This window comes from Anticarsia gemmatalis, chromosome 21 (genome assembly GCF_050436995.1).
Source record: "Anticarsia gemmatalis isolate Benzon Research Colony breed Stoneville strain chromosome 21, ilAntGemm2 primary, whole genome shotgun sequence".
In the NCBI taxonomy this organism is placed as follows: Eukaryota; Metazoa; Arthropoda; class Insecta; order Lepidoptera; family Erebidae; genus Anticarsia; species Anticarsia gemmatalis.
Window position 1 is genome coordinate 1,339,191 of NC_134765.1, and position 17,652 is coordinate 1,356,842.

The window sequence follows — 17,652 nt, forward strand, 5'->3', positions numbered from 1 at the left end:
AAAAAACAAAGTTCAAAACAATTATTCAAATTTTTTTTTACACGGGTATTGAATTCGCGAATCGCCAACAGACGGCGCGTTGGAAGTGGCAAGAACACCTTGACCAATGCGCCAAATGAGCCGGCAAATAGCCGGTTTTACGTTATTATACATTTTAGTTACACAATATCTGCAGAATGCATAACTTGACGGGATTGTAATATAGAAAACTATGGTTTTTGGTGGTAATATGCCATATTTTTACATATAAAATTACATTGCCTAGCAGTATTCTTCATATCTTTCTCAGTTTCAGCGCTTACGACATAGCGAAAAGTATGTTGTGTTAAGCTTTGTAAATTTCATGGTACCTACTGGCGTATAGCCCCTCCTTCATACACCTTCTTCGGGCTCGGCTTCTGTCCTGCAGTGGGTCAAAATTAGCTTCATATGACAATGGATATTGAAGCTTTACACAGATCTTTAAAAAGTAATCGGAACCAAAACACGTGTACAAAGTAATGTTCTATGGCTGTATCTAAATTACTGTAAGTTTTATTTACACCACTTCGAATACTGATCACTAGTTCCAAGAATAGTCGCGATACGATCTTTAGGTTGGTACCTAGTATTTGATTAGTATTTTCTATTAGCAAATTCTTAGAAGTATTTCGTGATTGTGTCCAGAAATTACTATAGCATCTACTATATCGCTACCGGATCTTGTTATCACAAGTTTTTCACTGTCACACGACACACTTGTACTAGTAAAAGATTCATTTAAAATGCTCAAGTTATGTATTTTTTCCTTAATAATGTCGAAATTGTAATTATTACTGAAACATTTTATTAGGCATTCATTTGATACCAAAGACAATACGATACTAGTGACGTCACTACATCGTATTTCTGAGAGAAGAGTAGCTGATTTGACTAGTATTCAAGTACTCTATGGAAGTCTTGATCTGCATAAAATGGAATAGAAAATGTATTAATTGTGAGTTCACATTTGATATTTCTTTCAGAATTAAATATGATGTCCGCTTGCAGAAGGTTAAACTCCACTTGCCAACAGTGCAGGCGAGTCAATGTCCTTGTCCAGCTTTGAACTATGACGGGTTAATGACACATCACTCACTATTAATATGCACTATTGTCGCAATGCTCACTATTTCAAGTATGCTTACTCGTTTTTATTCACATGACCATACATCTGACTTGTACAGTTCGAACATGTGTATTTTTTTGCTGAAGAGTATTGAAAACTTTACACACTACATACTAGCAAGAAATAATAGGTCTTAATAATCTTAAAAACATATAGGTTGATAGAACATTTTTAAAGTTCTGTAAAAGGTTTTTTTAATTATTGAAAACTTTGCCATCGTTACCAAAGGTTGAAGCTGATGTTCTTCAAAAATGTCTTTTAAAAATATTCCAAAGAATCAACATTAAATTTGGTTCATATTTTTGCCGTTAGACCAAAATAGAAGGCAGCCTCTTCTGCTTTACCCTATTTTAAATTGGGAGCAGAGAAGCAATCAGTCGCAAAGTTGAAAGGCAGTTGCTATGATACGTAATTGGCGATCCGTTGTATCGTTCCGCCCGTATCTCCTTTGCATCTCTAAGGTCAATAAGATTGCTGTTACCGGTTGGTACACACAATCATTGTACGATTGAAATATTGAAAATTCAAAATCTTGGCGATACAACGATGAACAACTTTTAGTAATTACTTTTGACTCGCTCGAGAAGGCTCCATAGTCACACTTAGTTTTAAAAAATCTGACAACAGTAACTAGTTGCAACTACGACGTTGTCTTTGCCGTTACTTGACTACGGACAAGGTTTATTTATTTAATACCTAACCCTAAGATCTCACTGAAAACTAACAAATGTCCATCGCGAATGTTAAACAAACGGTTTGAAAGTAATTAATAGCAGTCCCACATTAATGAATACAGAGAATCCTTAGTCATTGGCTCGTATAAATTGGGACTGTCTGACGCTGGCCAGTTCAATGTAATCCCAGCACATTAGATCATTTAGGCAAAGTCATTTAAGTGGTTAATGTACGGGAGCCGAATTTGCCACTTTGTTATGGTAATAGTTTAACGGAGTATACGCTTGTTAGTGCGAAGTGTTGAGAAGAAAAACATTGGAGTTTAGGTACTTACTGTTATTTGTATAATATTAGAATATAGTAGGATTATCTAATATTCCAAAATGTCTCAAAGGTTTCTTGATAATACTTGCTTTCACGACGAAGTTAATTATTCTCAGTTTTTGTTCTTAATCTTCCCTTCTTGTTTTATGGTCTCTGACTACACCTATAGAAAATGAAATGATATGTGAGCTTCCTCGTTTACGCTATTCATACTCTTGTCCAGATTTTTTAGCCAATTTTACTATTATGTGAGTAATGTCTGATAAATATAAAGGAAGCCTATTTTTAAAAACTATAAATCTTATAACACCTGCTGCAATTATAACATCACTTATCAGAAAATTGTATCGTTAGTTATTTATCTTATTAACAGAGCGTTTTAAGGCATCTGCCTACACTTCTACCAGTTGGTATTATAATTAAAATACATTTCTTGTAAAATGGTAATACTTCCTAAGGAAGCCTCCATTTACGCTACAAACGTTTCCAGATAAGTCTTAAAGCAAATAACTTCGCCTAAGAAGACAGTATTGAGTTACTGGGGAATGTCAAGAACATACTGTATCTTATTAGTACTGAGAATTTGTATTGTCTTTGTTCGCTTTTAGTCTAGCTTTGTCTTGTATTTTGCAGAAATTAGGTGGAAGTATTTCCTTGTTTGTTGTAGGTACTCAAATCTTATACTTTAGGTACAGAATCGGAGGTAACTTAGCGCCGAAATGATGAAAAGTTTTTTCGACTGAGGTTTAAAGGTGCTTAAAAAGGAAGAAAATTAAATAGCATCATAACTATGACGTATTGAATTTTATGCTGCATTGCTTTCTTTCGCCTACTTACCTACAGTACCTTATGAGTTTCAATAAGTCTAATGGATCAAAGAATAGTCGAAGTATTTTAATTCCACTGTTTGTCACAAACGATTGATTGAAACTATTACCTCCATGGAATTGACGATTCAGTTATACATAATAATATCCATTTATACGTAATTCATTGACGGCGTTCAAGGTTCAACATCTGAATGTAATGACAAGACAAATGAGGTTTTTATCGATTCCTTTTAACTCGCCATTTCTTTTATATGATGGCTGTACAAGGCTGTATTTGACAGTAAGAATTCATCTTCCATTATTATCTTATATCGCAAGATCTTAGCCTATTATTGTCCTTTCTAAGGTCGTGGACTCGCTGCTGTCTTTTTCTAATGTCTTATGAAAGAAAGAGACGAAATGTGCTACTAAAATTGTGATTCAGCCTGTTACTAAGGGAATTGGAATGCGTTTCATGCATGGGTCCTGCATACCGTAAATGCTGAGTGCATTTTTGAGATTTCCGACCCCAAGCCGGTTATGAGTCGAGTATAATGTTTATAGTTATGTTAGAAAGGCCTCGTTCTAAACGTCCACAGCCTGTTTTGTTCAAAACTAGACTGCTTAATTGAAACATTATTTATTTCCGATAGATTACCTTTTCCTTGAACTGAGAGGTCCACAGAATTACAGATATAACACCACATTTGTAACAATAAACAATTCTATACGCCATTATCTTTCTACCCTCACTGCAGAACAAACTCCATTAACGCTGACATCACCCGTAGCAGCTTTGTCACCATAGAACATTAATCTAAGTCTGGAATATACTCGGTAGACTTCCCACTAGTTCCCAGTCTGGTGAATAATTCTGTAGTCTGTCTTTGTAGGCTTTTTAATATCCTCACGCGTTGCGTAATATTACTTGCTGGGATATTTTAATATAGGCGACAGTTATTGAGAGTGGAGGTCCGATTTATGTGTGAATAATCTCTGGACTATTGCTTTTGAGAGACAGACAGAGAAAATTTTGGTTTATATTTCATTCATAAAGTTCACTAGTCATGCTTATTGTGAAGCTTATCATGACAGAAATTATCATATGGTCCTTTGGTAGTCCCAAATGAGACTTCTTACAACTACTATCTGTATTATCTGCTTTCAACCTTGTGAGGTTCATAATATTCTGTGTACAAAGATTTGTATGAATAAAAAACACATTAATTATGTGGTTTGTCTTTTTAAGTGACTGAATATTGATAGCTATTAAAAACACCATATTCTAGCCTACACTTGCCAAAATTTCGAACTGAAGACTTCGTATATGTTCTGAGTTCGTAACTTATTTGTCCATTTAATTACCGAAACAACTCACAATGATTTGTGTAGCGAAGTTCTGTTCAGTCTTAATTCCAGCCATCTGCAGACCAAGTTTTAGCCATTATAACTCTCCTGAGCGTTTAATTACTGGCTAAGTGCTTCTGAGTGGACACAAACTTGGTTGCTATGCTTTCAATACAGTTGTGGTATTGTATAGCACAAAGGATATCGATGTATTGGACTAAAAGAAAATTTGTATATTGGTCGTGATTACAATAACCTGTATGCCTAAAAGTATTCGGTCTGTCGTGATAGTTTTCTCCAAGGGTTTTGGACTTTAGGTAGAACAGTATTAACTAGTAGGTACTTATCTTGTCTTCTTATAAATAAAAATGAACTCAAGAACGGGTCAACCGATTCGACTTCTTGTTTTGTTAAAATTGTCTTTAAAACCAGGGAACGCCAGCTAACTATCTACACGTGATGTTGGATTGACTTTTATCTACGAAAAATATAAGATTTAAACTCAGTACATTTCTTAATCCTGTGCAAAGCTGACATTAAGAACATAAAATGACGCTCATAAAGTTTTATTTCTCAGTCTGCCATTTCAACCAGGGTAGATATCAAAATTTATACACTACCGCGAAGGGTGTATTAATGCCTTCCATGTCTGGCATACCCCATACACCCTAGCTATGTCATTGCTGTAAGGACTTCGCAGAATTCCGATGACTCACCCATTTTTAACCCCATGTCACGCTTGAAGGGATGGGAAACGAACATTTTTTATTGTGAATAAAATCAGGAACTTCTTTTGATTTACAAAATTGCATTCTATTCAAGCTTTTGCCAAGAAAGTCGTGGTCACTATTGACATATTTTTTTTGATTGATTGACATATTTGATTGATTTAATTAATGGATGGAGTGTACGGTGATCCGTACACTAAATATCAAGATTTTACCGTTCGCATTTATAAACATCGCTCTAATTGGCTCGTAGTCAACATCTCGAGATTAAAAAACCACTGAAAATACCTATAACTACTTAGGTGTATCTAAAAATAAATATTTATTGACAAACAAACGCCATTTCCTTTCTACAAGCATATTTGATGGCAGTTCTCGTTTTGTGACGTCATCACGCGAAGTTTCGTGACAAACCTACATAAATATCTGCGTGTTTCTATTAGAACATATTGTGTAGTTTCGTAACGTAAATAATAGCGGGTCAAGTGCATAGAAATAATGACCATTTTGATACGGTAGCGGGTTTGACCTCTGGTTGCGTAATTGTCATACTTTCTGTGACAGTTTTATTGAAAATGCTATTTTTAGATGGTATATTATGAATATGTTCATACATATTTATTACTATGGTAAATCTTTCTTTCTTATACAAGTTTAATCTTTGTGATGCATTTTGCTCTAACTATGCCTTTTTTAAACCAAGGTCACAATCTTTTATGCTAGAGAGTTCTAAACTAGCTTTTACTCATGTTATACCGTAAATATAACTAAAAAAAACTTAGTTACTTTCTCTTCGTCTCAAAACACTTGTAAGATGAGTCAAGTAGGCATTGATTGTTACGTAAGATAGTAGGGCACCTTAATGCCACCAGCACGTTTTGGCAGACTTCAGACATTAAATTGTTACAACCATTTATGTGGATCGTTTTTGAGCCTCTTTCGGCTGGAGGCCAAATAATTCTGTTTCACTACAGTAATATCACACCATTTCAATCGACAGGGAAAGCAGACACTGCTCTTATGAGCAATTTAATAAAAAAAAACCGTAAAACTTGCATTCCAAAAAATACTTTGAAAGTTACCTTTGACTGTGAGTCTGTCTCTGTAAGTTTGAGCTGTGTTGACAAAATATTTTTAAACTGAAATAATGCAATATGCATTATTTCCGTTTACACGTGTGCATTACATTAGCGATGCATCAATATTGCTCTGTTTTCAGCATTGATGAAAGCGTATATAATTCATGCATTGGCTTTATAATATAGATCACGACGGCATACGTCTTTATCGAGTTTATCCGCGTATAAAGAAATATTAAGTAATTGACTGGTTTCGAAAAAAAAAACAACGATATTCCCGAAAAAGCGTCTCGTCATTCCCCGGAAATTGTTTTTCGAAGGATTGTGACCTCACTTCATAAAAATAATAACACAATAATTTTGGAAAGGATCACACTCCGGATTGCCGGAGTGAATATTCCAGTAAAAAATATATATTGAAGAAAAAAACACTGCATGTATACATGGGAAAATAGGCATTTCAAAATGGAAACTAGGCAATTCAAAGTGTTGTCTTCTTGCTTCAAAACCTTTCAAAAACAGACAATCCCCTTATAATCGCCATCCAAGATAAAAGATATCCCCAACCGCTTAACAGTTTAGCCTATCCTTTGATTCCATCGTGGTATCAGTTTCAAACAGTCGAAAAGTTTCCTCACCCGATACCCTTTAAAGACTTAAGGACATAAAGACTACGTCCGGGCCCAGGGCAACGCCCGCCGAACTAGGCTCAATTATATCGGCCCGGCTTTATCTTGTTATAGATGATTTGTAAACCTTTGGTCTGATGTACTGTTTCCTAATAGAATTATAGAGAAAGGGGTACGACCACAAAATATAACGTGGGCAATAGAAATTTCTGTCAGCTAAAATGAGAACTAGTAATTACATCTGATTTAGACGATGTTTTAGTGGTAGCAGTGGCTACAGAATCAATAAACTCACTTTCGAGTGCACCAATTAATTTTGTATTGATATTTTCTAAATGTCAGTGGATGTTATAAATAACAAATCCGTAGAAATTATTGACGAATAAGTGTCCAAAAGGTCAATTGTTACTAAAATGTTTCTGCTTCCTGGTACCAAGTCGTCTCGGCATCGAAGTAAAACGTCTGCTAATATTAATTAATATAAAGCAAAACACATAGCTACCGTATTATTCTGTAAACAGCTCGCTGAAGACAAAACTGACTTCTCTTTTCTGCATTTACAGCAAATCTTCTTCAAACTTGACTCGTCTATAAAACTTAAAAGAATAAGTGGGTCGATTCTCAGCTGTATCTCATAAGATGCCACGAACAAATCTATGTAGCGTCCATCAAAGGTCACTTCAAATGGCACCGGGTCGATAATTGAGGATTAATGCGACTTTTTTTCATCATAACCTGTTTCTTTTAGCAGTCTGTGATGTAATATGGGTTTTTACTGTCATTTGTGAATTGTATGATTACTGACGTTAGATGATGTGCGGATTCACAAAGATTCTCAGAGCCTAGGGAAAAGGAAGTATTTAAATTATATAGGAAGTATATACTATATAAACTGGGACAAAACACCGCACTTTTACTAAATGTCCGATTAGACTTACATTGTTACATTACTTGCCTGAAATCTCGAAGTAAAGTCATTTTGTTTTATGAGGTCCATCGATAGTGTTTATCCAAAAGAAGCTGTAAATATACAGTGATAGTTGTAATGTAGGCAATTTTTTCTGCTGAGCTTTAGTACGTATTCATGTCGCTCTGTTACGTTCTACAAATCTACAACCATTAAACCCATTATGCTATGAAAGATGCCAATTACAAACCAATTTTTGGAATTAAATAACTATCCGGCTATAGTTATGTGTAATTAATGCCACATAGATAAAATTCGCTCAGAGGTCAAGCTTATACTCTGCTATATTTTGGTAGTATGGGTACTTTCACTCAGCTTATAATTATGTTGAAGAAACAAACTGTATACAAGCAACATTCAAGGATCCTAGATTATTATTCGGAGAAATTATCACATAATTTCATATTTAAAAGCATGTCTCTTGCCTATTAAGGTTGGCGGATACCAAAAAACATGCCTACCTTTCCTTCATACATTTCAATACATCTTGTCATTAAGAACCACCCTTAACAAGCACTACATACCTGACCTACATCTCTTTATTATGTTTTTTTATATACGTAGTTCATTTGTTCCAGTAGACACACCCGTTTTAAAGTTTTCTTTACGGATCTAAAGAGCCAAAAATATCTGACCTTCAACATCTTAGCACATACGTCACAATGTAGCAGCTTCTAAGCTTGCACTTTGTACTTAAAATGTCACTTTACATTTCAAATGATTACAGCCCCTAATTTATATAGCAATCGTCGTTCTGAAGGCAGAAGGCTATGGATTTTTCTTTTCTAGGTCAGTGTGTCAATGCCAATAGTTGAATGTTTAGGAAAGTCTTACATTGTTAGAGTGGGCACAATGGATGTTTTGATTAAAAAAAATATTATGAACGATTTATGAGGAAGTGAATGGTTGCTGGAGATAACCAGGATCTTATCTTTGAGTAGAGGAAAATGATGTTGATTTTTCTGTTAGAAATTGTTGTTTATGACGTATTTAATTTCAAAAAATGTATTTTCCATTTCCAAGCTTCGTTTGAATGAAATTTGAATCTCCTAAACATATTTTCTCCTAATTCATTCGTGAAAGTACGGGATCAAATTCGATTTAGATAAATGCTAGTTATCGAACATGGCAATTATGATGACATTTCGAATTAACGAAACAGTAGGATTGTCTATAAAAAAATGCTATTGCTACATTTACTTAGTTCCGAGTGATCTTTCAAAGTATTTCTGTCTACGTATTCACTAAAATGACAGCAAGATTAATCAAAATGTGATAAAATATGCATAATCGCGTAATAACTGTGTAACACTTGCTGTTAATAGTGAACGCGAAAGTTTAAAAGAGACAGCGTGGGACTTTTAAAATTGAGAAACACTGCAGTTTTAAACCACAAATCTTCTATTAAGGTCAGCAAAATGTAAAATATCAGACACGAACTCTCCATTACTTTTCATTCATCTCGTATATCGCCGGGCTGCACTTGACCTTTCTGAAGGACAGTAGCGATAACATATAACAGAGTACCATGAGAGGGCGTCGACTCCCGATAGTCTAACATCCGTCCATGTAATCACATACATATGATAAAAAAACATATTGTTGTCAAAATTATTAAAATAGTTTATCAAATACCATGTCTGCAACTTTTTAGGTCATATTACATCTGTTTTTAAATTATCTTCAACAAAATTAGGCATGTTTTTACACAAATACATCTACATTCTACAATTACAATGATAAATATTATCATATAAATGATTGTAAAGTTTGGTAATTAGAGCTTGTAATTTGGAAGTCATAAACTGTCTGCTTCTTGAAAGTATGAAAGTTTTGAAATTGTATTTCTTTAATGTAGTAGTCCCTAATGACATTTTAAGGTTCTAAATAATGTTTTAGAGGTCTCTCCTGAATATGTAGATTTGAATTATTTTAGGTTTTATACAGGTTTGTTGTTTAGGACTCCCTTGTTGTTGTTTGATCCAGGATAATATTTTCAGCTTTGCTTCAGTGCGCGTAAGTAAAATACAGTAATAAAACTGTATATCACGGTGAAGAAGTGTAAGAAACATAGCGCTTTAAAACATTTATTCTTTTGGTGCTATATGACAAATTACTATTTTTAATTTGACTTTGAATCTACTATGACAAAATCTACTATAAACTTTTCTTTTATATAGAAATGCTCTCACTTATTTCCCTGCCCTGCACATAAACTATAAGCGTGACTGCTCAGCGTAAATTTCATACAATTAACCGATATTATGTTCTCTTGTTTCAGATCTAGTCCACTGCACAAACGAGCCCAACGTGTCGATACCACAGCTGGCCAACTTGTTGGTCGAGCGCACACAGAACACCAATTGGGTGGTCGTGTATAAAGCTCTAATCACCGTTCATCATCTACTAGCATATGGAAATGAGGTGATGCATTGTTTTTTATAGCACTTCCTAAATTTTACTATAGTTTGAAAACTCAGTAGAGAGACTTGGGATGGACGATTTATCTAGATTGTAATGAAACCGACAACTTAGTAGAAGAGGGCAGGGGTAGACGGCTGTGTAGTTCCAAAAAAAAATGTTGTGTAATACATAGGTCACCTACAGCTGCATAAGTTTGCAGGTCACCCATGTTCTAAATTCTGAATTTTATTTACGTCCGACGGCTGCGAATATTGCGTAGGTACAAGGTTCTCTAATATGTTGTTGAACTATATCTTCGTATGAAGGCTATATGCCAATAGTAGAAACAGCAATTGGTAGTGGGATTCGTTTAAGCAGACGTAAAAGGCCCTTTAGTACCACCTGATAGCGTGGCATGGCTAAGATTTATCATTACCCAATAAAATAATTCACTATTACATATTGGTAAATTAATTTACCCAAATATGCGTCTACATATTTTTCCCTAATTGAGTAGCAATGGACAAAAATATGTTATAACTACCACAATCAATTAACAGGAAAAGGCATATGCTCTTTAGGTAATGAAAGCTAAATTGGACTGCTTATTCATTTCATAGCATAGTTTCCTATACGGAAAATTGTTTGTGGCTAAAACTATGATTCGATTAATTGACGTCGATCGGTTTATACGGTTCGCTCTTATGTGGTTTTTATGGCCTGTGGTAGACCAAGCGGCGTTATAATTCTGAGGATTCCAGCGTCACCTTTATTACTGCCATCATAGTTGGAATTTAATGGTTAATATTGCTATTCTTTTGTCCAACTTTGTAGACTGAAGAATGCTGTCTTTTTATATCTTCTTTCGTTACTTGTAAGCTTTTACAACAAAGTTGTAAAGTTTTAAGTAACTATCACAGGGCATTAAAAAAAAACTCGTCAATGCGTTCTATGTTATTTGGCCACATTTTTGACCCTATTCTATAGCAGGCAAGCCTTAGGAAGGTTCGTTTTGAAACCTTAGAGTTAGCCCAGATTTCGCAAAGGTGCCTCTTGCGAGCCCGTAAGCTGCGTCCATTCATATCTTATTCACGTGTTCCTCGGCCTTTCGCTAGACCTGAACTTAATCTTACACCCTATTATCCTAGAAGCAGTTTATATTTCACTATTATTCCATAAACGACTAGTAACAATTGCCCATTAAGCCACGTCGTACGTCAAAATCAATTCACTTTGTGAAGACATGTTAAGCTAGTGAATGAAATCGAAAGCCTTATGAGTCAGCTGTTTTCATGTTAGCTGTTTCATCACAATACCGTGTTACTAGGTCAGCTAGAAGCCTATTTTGTACTACCGGATATAATAACTAAACAACTTCGGATATACGAACACGTTATTTACAATTCATAGTTATTTCTGCTAACGTAATTAGTTCAATGACAGTTTGGAATCCGTTTTAAGACAAGGTTGAACAAGAAATTATGATATTGTCAATCTATGATTGTGCGTCGGTCACTACCTTTTGGAGCTTTCGATCTTGGCAACTAAATATTGGTATGTCTTGAAAAAAGTCATGTATGAAAAGATATATGGATGTGAATGAAGCAAAATAAGTTTGTAAGGATTGTACCAAGTGGCGTACTCTGGTTTCTTCCCCCATAATATATGGATAGTTAGTTAGTCGTAATTGTATTTATGTGAGTATGTATGACTAAGTAATTTTGGATACTGCTACCACTGACTGCCATTAATTGTTAAAAAGGATAGTTCCAAAGATATTTCCCTCCGTACAAAAATGTGCTCCAAAGTTTCCAGTAGTCACGATTACCTAACGTTGTACAAGCGATTATCTGTTTGCGACTATGTTTACGCCTCCCGTGATTCCGAGTAACAGCAGGTCAATACAAAAGAGATAAACACCCTGCTTCTTGGAGAATCTTGCCTCTTAAGAAGGTATTGTTTTCTTATTAAAATATTCTATGAATTTCACAGCATCTTTCAATTCCATGAATTTCATTTTTAGTAAAATGTATCAAGTTTTTTGTGTTCCTACTTTGTATGTTTGTAAAGTCTTCAGCACAAGAGCTTTTCGTAGTTAAGAAGTTGCCTTCTTTTAGGTTACGGAATGTTTTCCTCCAAAAATGTTCCTCAAATATTTCCTCTGAAAAAATGTTCGTTCCTAAGAATAAATTGTAAAGTTTTCGCTAATGTATTCATTGTTTTGTGAATGAATATGAATAATTGAACAAGGTAAAAAACAAGGCTGGATTTTTTATTAATATTTCTCTTCCCAAAAATGTTTTGCATTCCCATATTTCAATATTCTTTGTGCTCATTTATCTTCTGGTTAGCAGTGTACCACGGCTTATGGGGTGCTACATGGGTGTATTTTTCCCAAAAGTGGACTCACTTCCATCGAAGGGGGTTCTTTGTTGACAAAAACGTCTCACAATTAATAACTAAATAACACACTGGAGGCGACTACAACATTTTAATTCTACAAAATTGTAAAGACAATAGTAATTCCCGTAGAATGGTGGTCCATCAAGGATTTATAATCCCAAGGTTATAATTTTCTCACTTATAGTTAATTCTCATAAACATTACGCGGTTGTATTGTTTGATTGTTTGTCACATAATGTATGTACGCCTTTATTCCCACGTTGAAACAGCTGTGCCTACTTTGATATAACTTTGAATACAAGAATTTGATGCGTCATGTAGCACTTGTATGAAATAAATATAGTATAAGCTCCTTGCAATGGTTTCAATATATTGCTCATTAAGTGAGTTTAAACAGTATTCAGAATTCTTAAGAGACTTGAACAACACATAAATAATTGCTCTGAATTAAATGAATTACAAAATTACCGAATTCACCTGTCTTTACCGCAAAAAAGACAGCATCTGCGACATTCTTGAAGTACCCTTCTTTTAATTTTTGGATCTATACCTCGTGCACCTGCACTCCTTCATAACAGGGACATGTATTCTAAATGCCATAGTTTACGTTTTCTATGGTTGAGGTTGTATGTTTCATAAAATCGTTATATTGCGAAAATAAACTTATAAATAAATAAGTTAAATAGTGAGAAATATTAAAATTAAATTGTAAAAATCCCGTTAGATTACTCTAAACGGTGACCCGATATTATGAGGAAAAAATATAAGTACTGCCTACACTAATAAAAGGAAAAAACGCTTATCAATAGAACGGAAACTATATTATTGCTACTAACCGATAACGTTAAATGAAGTTAATAACCATGGGCGCGATCGGTATTTTGATGGGGTGGCGTAAACGCAGAGAAATCTTTCATTTTTAGTAGACTGCTGAACGTAATTGACAATAAGCGTCGTATATATGAGGTCAAAAAACCTAATATAGTTCCAGGTTCGATTCCCGGTTCGGCAAAGTGCTATGAACATCTGAATAAATTACCTTTTAAATGCAAGTAATGACGAAAAAAGGTACTTATAGAAGTATACAGCGTCTTATGACCCTATTATCGCACCTTAATGTATAAAGTCAATAACCTCGATAGCAAATTGCCTATCGTCTCCTCTAAATAACTAGACAACGAACTCATTACAGATCGAAATGAATCATTAGGTTTCTAGGCCGTACAGTGTACCTAGTGAGATGAGTTAGCAGTAGTATGTTCGTGCTATACTTACATTTCTGAAGAGATGTTGGTAATTTGTATGGTAAACGGCGTGTTGGCATAATTTACTATAAGACACTCATATTTTAGACGGTAAGATGCGAGTAAGAATAACTGCAGTTATATTATATTTTGGCGGTTTAGTTCTGCTTGATTATCTACTAAAAAGTTACAATTTGGATTTGTATTAAGTACTAAGTACGTATGACTTTAGGAGTCAGTTCCATACAAGTTATATCAAATTCCATCTTACGTGTAGTTAGTAAAATGAGTTTTAAAGCCTTTTTAAATCGTTGCCTTCTTATTTAATGTACCTTCTAGTTCACTGAACTTCCAACCACTGCGTATCATATCAAATTATGGAGGTCAGAACATTTATCACCAATATAATATACCATTACTATCTGAATACTAAAATTAGGTCTACATTTTAGGTCATACAGCATCCTCAGATACAACGCAAAAGTTCTTTGTTCGTTTATCTTTGGACTTTGCCAAAAGAAGCTCGACTTTTACTGTGATAAAGAATTATTATGTTTATGCACTTCAATTGTTTGTAAAACCTGTTCTTTGATGATGTTTGAAAGAGGAGATAAATGACTTGCAGTTTTAAAAGTTTCTATTGGTTTATGTATCCTTGCTTCAGCAGTTAAGCTATACAATTTGTACAAAAAATATGCTATCTCATCGATTTTAGAAACGGCAAAGAAAAACTGTCCATGTAACGGGTTTAGTAATCAAATATTCCTTATTGAGAAGTAAAACAAAAGGTCATCTAGTAATATATAAATAATCAATTATATATTGAGATAATCATTCGGTTATTCACAAGATCATTATGTAATATCAAAACAAGATTCCAATAGCTAGACAGTATCGAGACGAATTAGTCATATTTCTCAATAAAATAAAAACAAACTGAAACGATGACCTCAAAATGCGACCCACTTTCGAAAAAACGTCACCGATCGTCTCCCCGTATCAATCAAGAGTTACATGACCCCTGCACCTTACAAGGTAGTGAATCAGGCCCAGACGCCTATGTTGTAATACTTGTAACACTACGACAAACGAGAGGCGGGGCAGCCTACGTAACTTGTGGATCTTCACAGTAAAATGTTCTTCCGACGTCACTATTTTTAACAGTGTTGCCAATTTCAAAATGTTTACGTGTTTTCGAACGAACGTGCGTCCGACGCAGACTCTTTCCTTTTTTAAAATTAACCAAACTGTCAATTGATATGACAACGGTGTTCTGTTTTTTTCTGCCTGTCATTTACGGTTTTATACGACTACCCACGCAGTGTTTGTTTACGTGATAAAATGTTTGAAGTTTATTATTTGTTTACTGTAAATCTGAACTTTGCACTCTTCTGTACGTTGTTGTTACGTCATAGAACATTTAGATCGTCTGTTTACTATAGTAATCTTCGCGAGAAAACAATTATGTAACTAATAATGCCTTGAGATTACAAGCACTATTTCGTACGGAAGAATTCAACAGTGTAAATTTATTTTCACTGAGTATACAGTTTTTATCTGAACTCTGTGCCTTATCAAATATTAATTTTACGCGTGACGCTATGCCTATTAATTTCGTAACGTACGATTACAATGCACGCGTGGTTAAAATATATATTTTTTATTTGCTTTCCTCTTTCGATGATACATTTTTGGCAACATCTTCTTGACATTGAAAATATTTCCTCTTTGTTTTCAACGCGTAAAAATGTTTTGGTATTAATGGCGTTACTTATTTTTAGGCTTGTGCCGAGATTAAAAAAAGGCAATCAGTTATCGGGAGTTTATTTATCGTTGCCGAAAGAAGATTTTTTACAAAAATGTTTTTTGTTCATTCATGACGTATGCTGGAAAATACTTGATTGATTAGAAATTGGCGAAGATATATGCAAATACTCTGATAAGGACGGTATCTTAATATCCATCTATTGTCGTTACACAATGTAGATATTCATGACGCAATATAATTGTCAATTCAAGGCACATATAAAATATACGTTACTGTCTTCCGCCCGCACTTCTTTGCGGTATGTCATTAATACTATCTAAGATACGTTAGTCAGTTTAATAAGGTGTTTGAAATAACGTTTTTATGGTCGTATTCCATTAAATAGCTGATATTCAATCGAAAGTACACAGTAACGTAATGTATCGTTCATATCTTGACTTATTGAAATACATCACATTACAATAGATGCTAATATTGACCGTTTAATTTACAAACTTTTCTAACAGACTTGGGAAAGTAGGTTTTCAATCCTTGTGCATGTTTTTTTTTATGTTTTACCTATAAGTTTACCAATTAACTTGACATTTTTATATGTAAATAAAATAGAATTTCATCGCCTTCAATATTCTTCGTCCAGACATGTTCAAAATCAGATCAAGCGCTCCCACGGTGCATAACACGCGTTACGTACGCCGGCTTTAATTACCGAGGTTATCGCTGCATCACATCCCACCTTCGGGCATTTAGGTTATTCAATGTGCATCGTAACGGCTTCTTAGTAATGTAGACGGCTACTGTTTAAAGATTGGAGATTAGGGGAGAAGTTGAGGCTAAATAGGTGTTTGAAGAATATATTGGACTGACATTTTATTTTATAAAAATTTACGTGTAATTTAAATTGTACCCAGTTCCTAGACAGTTAAGCTTTTGCTCTCCTCAATATTCCAATTCCTATTCTAGACTTTGTAAAGGCAACTTTTCATTCAACAATTTTATGTAAGGAAACAGAGTCTCCGAAAGACGTGATGTCTTTTTCAGGTAGTTTTTTCTATCACTTTTATATTAAGTTCTGTAAAAGTGACTTAAAAGTAATGATATACACAAGAATCTGTACGAATATAGACAAAGCAATACTATAAAGAAAGTAGCGTCCCAAATTCCTATCTTCTCCCATAGGGACAAGCCAATACGTAACATATTGCCTCGAATAAGACCCACGGAATGTATTTCATAGAAAACGTAACAGTCATTTCAATCTCAAAGCCCCGATACATATAGTTCAGTTACATATGAACACACAAACGATTTACTTTAACAACTACTGCAAATAAAATAACGACGACACTTGTGTCAATAAAGATGTCTATCTATATTCACTGTTGTAATATTGTATAGAGGACAGGCTAATTCATGGCCGGGAGACACAAATAATAAAGCAACAATATCATAATATACGTGATCGTCAAACAATTTGAACACAATTAGGAGTTTTCAAAAGTAAATTAAACGCATATCCAATGCAGAAGACTCTCGGTTGACTGTTCTACTACTGGTGCGATCGAAACCAACGTGATTCTTTCCAAGTCAAATTGTTTGGCGGCACCTGTACAGGTACAAGAGAGATATTCAGGTCAACAGGTGTGATGATGTGAGGTTGAAAGTGAAGAGAAAGGTTTTGATGTAGAATAAAAACAATAATAATTTTATTATTGTTTTGAAAATAAAATATAGCTAAATAAAACAGGAAAAATAAATAAAACCTCTCTATTATAAACTAGAATTCTGAGTGATCTAACAGCCTTGTCCAGTGGTGACAATCAAGGGCGATCTTTCACAAAAGGCAGTCATTTCACCTTTAGAAAACACCCGTTCGGCGCTGATGCACGTCGCTCCTCAGCTATTTTCAATTTAGTGGTATACTGGTCAACATGGCAGCATTATGTGTCGATCTTTGTGCAACAGAGTATTTTACTGGTTAATCGAATAAAATATAGGTGTCTATTCTACCTGTGTACCCTCTTAAATCCTTAAACTATACAAGAATCTTTTTTATAATTTAGAAATTTAAAATGATTAAAATTAGGAACATCTTAATATCTGCAATTAAGAGTATGATCGTAGCAAAGCGT

The 17,652-nt window shown here is 34.4% G+C and overlaps 1 protein-coding gene across 1 annotated transcript in view; it reads left to right on the top strand.

Moving 5' to 3' along the window:
• Positions 1 to 17,652, top strand: part of lap (phosphatidylinositol-binding clathrin assembly protein lap) — a 55,684-nt gene that overhangs the window by 6,249 nt on the left and 31,783 nt on the right. Inside the window, exon 2 of the mRNA XM_076128724.1 lies at positions 9,987 to 10,129. Coding sequence (XP_075984839.1) covers positions 9,987 to 10,129 — 143 coding nt within the window. The remainder of the gene's footprint in view (positions 1 to 9,986; positions 10,130 to 17,652) is intronic.